This window comes from Artemia franciscana, chromosome 5 (assembly GCF_032884065.1).
Source record: "Artemia franciscana chromosome 5, ASM3288406v1, whole genome shotgun sequence".
Taxonomy (NCBI): domain Eukaryota; kingdom Metazoa; phylum Arthropoda; class Branchiopoda; order Anostraca; family Artemiidae; genus Artemia; species Artemia franciscana.
Window position 1 is genome coordinate 35,099,330 of NC_088867.1, and position 5,875 is coordinate 35,105,204.

Sequence of the window (5,875 nt, forward strand, 5' to 3'; positions counted from 1 at the left end):
TGTTTATTAGATCCTAAAAGATCCTTGCAGTCCAATTTCGTTTTCGCTTTTTAAAGTTATGTTTGGATGCATGTATGTTTGCGATTATCATGTGAGTAATAGCAAAAAAGGGGGAAAACAGGAATTACTTCGCATGGTAGAACAAAACTGGAAAAAATACAACCGAACATATTAAGACACAGTTCTACCAAGGAAGTGAATTTGAATATTTGCGCCGTTTCCACACAGTCACCAAATGTTGCATATCTTTCATTACTTTAAGTAGTGAAATTCACTATAGCTACAAGGCCAAATTTTGATTGAATAAATTACACTCCCCTTTGTTTTTGATACCTAGCCAATGAAACTACAAGGCTTAGTAACAGTATACATGTTTTACCGCCATATAAAAAAAAAATTAGTCAAAGTCATCTGACTTTTGCTCTATAAATATTTAATATTAATTTACAAATTAAGCTATTTTCTGATTTCTTCACCAATTCCCAGGTGGTGCAGATCTCGCCGGGATTTTCTTTTAAAGAGAGCCAAATTACAAGAATTGCCGCTCAGGTTTTTAAAGAATTCTTTTTCAACTTCTACTTAATGAAGTTTTTCTATTCAACAGAGTATAAATTAAAAATTGATCTTTTTTCTTTTTAGTTTTTCGACTATTTTTGTTGCAGAAATTTGGCTCAAAGGGCGAAAACATACTAACTTTGAAAAGTAGACGTGTTTCCAAGTAAAAGTAAAACCAAGCATCAATTATAATACTTTTCCACTTAGATTTTCCAAAAATTATTTTCCTATGAATTACAGTTCGTTACCACGAATTGTTTGATTACATTGACACTATTTTTTCCATTGTTGAAAGTAACAATATTTTGGTGAAGATGGTGCGGGAGTTTTGGGAAAATCTCCGAAATTTTGGGGATATTGGAAGCACTGAATAAATCACATGATGGCTCAATTTGGCTCAGTGGAGAACCAAAAGTAATGAAAGGGAGAGGTGATACCGAACTCTCACCTGTCATTCTTGGGTGACATCTGATAGTTTATAACTGGCTATGGAATTCCTGTGTTGCTTTAAGATCACTTTTCTGTGAATAGGCAGCGGCGTAATTTTCGACTTCAGGGGTTCCATTGATGCACTTTTTATCCAACACCAATTTGTGGGATTCCAGGCTGTTTTTCGAAATTTCTGTAAATTTTATGATGAACTTTTACCATGAAAATTGATAGTTTTCATTCTTGAATCAGCTTCATTTCCTCACGGGACAGCTTTTTTTAGCGAGTTTCTCAATTCTCGGTTACTATTCCTGGGACCCATTCTTTGCTAGATTACCTATTTGGGGGCATTTTCTTTTAAATTTTTATCTAAAGAATACACGAGGTACTAGTGGCATCAAATAAGAGAACAAGAGGCAATCAATTTTACCCCCACCCCACACCGCTATATTTCGATAAATATCTTTTTTGGGGCATTTTCATTGAAAAATGCCTTTAGCAGTGCTTTCATTGAAAATACCTGGAAAAAAAATAACAAGATTGTCCCTTCCCTAGATTATAAAAAAATATTTGAAAATGTCCCCCTCCCCCCTCTTACCTCTAAATGCTTACGAATTGACACCACAGTGAGGTAAGTAAAGAAGTTTTATTTTATGTTATTGAAAAGCATTATCTATTTGTTAACACATATGTGTGTGTATCCGAACCTGCTCAACTGAAGCGTTTTTTAACTCAACCGATATTTAACTCAACCCCCATGCACCTCAATTTTATAAATATTCTCTTTGAATGTCATCAGTCTGAAATTCTAAAATCTTGGGACGAATCCCAATGAGTATCAGACCTAGTCAAACATACTCGATTGGCTCACTTGAACACTTGAATGGAATTTTGAGTCTATTTTCATTCAAATTTCCATTGACCCCAAGAAAACTATCATTGGGGAAATATACCGTCCACCAAGTGGGTCGATACCTCCTTTCCTAGGAATTTTGACAAGGTTATGGCTTAAATATGCCGAAGTATTTATTGAGAAAATAACTTTATACTTCTCGCAACAAAAATGAGGGGGAGGGGTCACCACGACGTTATTTCTTCTGGTTTTAATACTCAAACGCCAGAGTACCTTCATGAAAGACAAAATTAATCATCGAAGAACCCTGTAAACATATCATTAATTTTCTTTATGCCTATCTCCACTATTCCACTATCATCCACTATTTGCTTTATACCTATTCCCTTTAGTTCTGCCCTAGGACGGATGACAGACTAACTTAACAACAAATGAAATGAATCATTTTCATATAATTCTTAAAAAGTTATACCGGCTTTGCCTCTCGCAAAGGACTATCTGCTTCGGCGTTTAACACCTTTTGAAACATCACAGTCCATATTCTTGGCCTCGTAAAAAAAAATAAAATCAGAACTAAGTTTATTTATTTACCAAATTCAAATGTACATAAATTTTATTTGCAAAACTCACGCCAATCACATACTTGTCTCTAAAGGGCACCATCTTTATAATCAGTTCAAATACATCCTCATTATTCACCCCCCTAAATGAAAAAAGAGCAACCCCTAAGAAAAAAGCAATCCTTTCACATTATTCAACATCTTACAAAAAAGTATAGGAAAACTTGATACTGAAATTGCATCCCTATTGGCTAGACTTGAAGGGGCGATTTTTTTTTCAATTGGCTAAATCTGGCAAAAATAAAAATCCATTTTCAACAAAATCTAATTCACCCGACACTGGTTGCCGGAGCATTTCAACAAATACCGCTTAATATAATAGTTAACTTTTGACTATAGGGGTAACCAGACAGAAGGGCGTATCCGCATTATCCACAGCTTAGACCACACTGATTGGTGTTCTCCAACTCGTTTATTATTTTACCTTTCTAGGTTGTGGCATGAAGAGGTAAATATATAAATGCTATCACACTTGTAGATATGCACTTATTGCCACGTTTTTATTTGCAGTTTCTGACAAAGTTGACGATTTCCAGTTAGAATGACTCACCAACCCAAATACCCTAGGTAAACCATACCCCAGTCCAAGTACATCTTGGTTGATAAATCCTTCCTACTTACTCACCCTATGACTTTACTACAAAAACGGCATAAAAAAGCGGTAATTTTCATGGAAACTCACTTAGTTTTTCCGTTTTTAACACAGGAGCTCAGTTTATTTTCAAATTTATGAAAAGAAAATAATTTATCCTTATTTCCTTAAAGATTAGTATATTATAAATTTCAGTTCCTGAGCCAACAAATCATGGAATGTGGACAATTACTGAATGGTAGCCATCTTTTGAAAAATAACAAAAAACAATTGTGCCATAAAAATAGAATTGCAATTAAATTCTTGAGCTTTGCAATATTGGAAGCCATACACTAGCGCCTTCTGCGAAAAAAAAATACAGATGCCATTTAGTCTGCTTACTACAGGCGCATATATTGCCATATACCTGCTACCCGTGCCCTGGATTGACTTATTTCAAAGAAAATAGGATCCTATAGAGAGCCCAAAACAATCACAGATGCTTAGACCTAATACAACTTAGATCCTAAATTCTAAGAAATTTTTTTCTAAAAAAGGTTAGGTCACACTGAAAAAACAAAGGCGTGGTTGCCACCGTGGACCCAAAGTTTCACTCTACGTGTGATCTAACCTCATAGTCATAAAAAATAAACAACAAATCAGATAGAAATCAACACTTTTGAAAAGGCTACAGATATAAATAAATTCAGGCTATTAAAAAAAAGAAAAGTAAGAAAATGGGAATACTGTTGAGTGGGTAGACTTTGAATAAATCAATATATGAAACAGAGCTGCACAAATAATCAAAATATAAACACCAAGCTCTAAAAATAAAAAATAAACAAAGAAAAATACAGGCAATTAAGTGTTCAAAAAAAAAAGAATCAAAGAATAAGCTGTCCAAATGTTTACAAGGAATTTTGTTCACATAAAAATGGATTCTCAGTTATTCCAGATCTGAAGTTTTTGGTGTTGATTCAGCATCTTGAGAAACCGGGGCAGATTCCTGAGTCGATCCCTCCTAAAAATAAAGATAACTTGAATCTTTGATAATAAATATGAATACTAATAATAAAGGGAAACTCATAAATTCAGATAAAAAGGAAAATATCAAAAAGCCAGTGATTTTGGGACTGAACATTTTTTTACGTTCAGATTTTCTTTCCCCTTTCTAATATTTTTCTGCACATCATATCCAGCCACTGGGTGGGGGGGGGGTCTATAGTTTATTTATTAACAATACATCAGAAAAAAAAACTATACTATTATTAACAGATAAATCTCTATACGGAAAAGCTACCTGTCACAGCTGAAAGTTATTTGGACATTGAAGAATCGTACTGTGCCAAGCTAATATTAAACCTAGTATCGACCGATTGTTTTCCGATGAAACACCAGATAACATTGGATTTTGGTTCTAGTAGGAAAACGAATGTGAGCGTGTTTACCACATTAGGAGGGGGAGGGAGGGGGGTAAAGTATCTGGACCGAGTGAAGTCAGAAAACAATTCTAACTTCATAATATCAGGATAATCGTAGCTCACACACTTTACATGCAGATCCGCTGACTTTACCCCCCTCCCCAATGTGCAAATATATAGTCCAAATTTGCTTCCAGAGTATTATATTTTTATCATGCTTAGGTATACTTTATTAGGATTAAATTAAAGTTTATATTGTATGGATGAGTAGGGTTAAGGCCTCATTCAAGTGCTGGTCTATATTAATCACTAATTTAGGAAAACAGTCTTCCTTTTCTCCTTCTGTCTCTCTCTTTTTTTGTGTATTTGTGCTGTTGCATTGGTGATTTCTCTTTTCATGATATATATATATATATATATATATATATATATATATATATATATATATATACATATTGGAGGGGAGGGATTTTAGTTAGACGGGATCGATGGCGTTGAATTCCTACGTCAAGTGGTAAGAAATCCATCAACTGTGATTAAAGATGGGAAGTAATATTTAAAATACTGTAACAATGGGAAATTTTTTCAGTCGTTCCTTCCCCTGTAGAAGGTTTTTTTCTCTTTCTCTTACCCTAGATGACATCTGAACTAGATGATATTGGATTTGTAAGGGAGTTTAGTTCTTCCTGAAAAGACTAAAACCATTGTAAATGGAACTAAATATTTTTTTGCCAATCTTCAGAATTTATTTAATTGCTAATTGAAGTTCTGACAGAACACAGCATTTCACTTCCGACATCAGATTCCTTCCGATTTCGTCTGACAATGATGCCTCATTCGTTCAAACTGGAACTTCTAATTGAAGGAAAAATTATTTGAAGTCTCCCAAGAATATTTCAGGAAAAAAAAAACTCTTCATTGGTTCAATCAACCAATCTAAAGAAGAATTACCAGGAGGCTAATATAGTTTCCAAGAGCAAAAACGGAACACTTTCGTTTATTTTAAACAAAAAATTTACCGTTCAAAGAAATCCTTAAAGGACAGATTCGCTAGCAAAAAAAAAAAAAAAAAAAAAAAAAAAAAAAAAAAAAAAAAAAAAAAAAAAAAAAAAAAAAAAAAAAAAAAAAAAAAAAAAATATTGGCTTTAAACAAATTTTGCCGGTTGGAAAACTTTTTTTTTTTTTTTTTTTTTTACATTGGATTAGAAAAAAGCCTACCAAATATTTCATGACACAGAGATACCTTTTTCTCACAATAGATATATATATATATATATATATATATATAGAGAGAGAGAGAGAGAGAGAGAGAGAGAGAGAGAGAGAGAGAGAGAGAGAGAGAGAGAGAGAGAGAGAGAGAGAGAGAGAGAGAGAGAGAGAGAGAGAGAGAGAGAGAGAGAGAGAGAGAGAGAGAGAGAGAGAGAGA

At 33.7% G+C, this 5,875-nt stretch overlaps 1 protein-coding gene across 6 annotated transcripts in view; it reads right to left on the minus strand.

Moving 5' to 3' along the window:
• Nucleotides 1-2,404: 2,404 nt before the first annotated feature.
• Nucleotides 2,405-5,875, minus strand: part of LOC136027327 (titin-like) — a 139,927-nt gene continuing 136,456 nt past the window's right edge. For all 6 annotated transcript variants that reach the window (XM_065704456.1, XM_065704457.1, XM_065704458.1 and 3 more), the window contains one exon: nucleotides 2,405-4,049. In XM_065704456.1, the coding sequence (XP_065560528.1) occupies nucleotides 3,975-4,049 (75 nt within the window). In that variant the 3' untranslated portion in view covers nucleotides 2,405-3,974. The remainder of the gene's footprint in view (nucleotides 4,050-5,875) is intronic.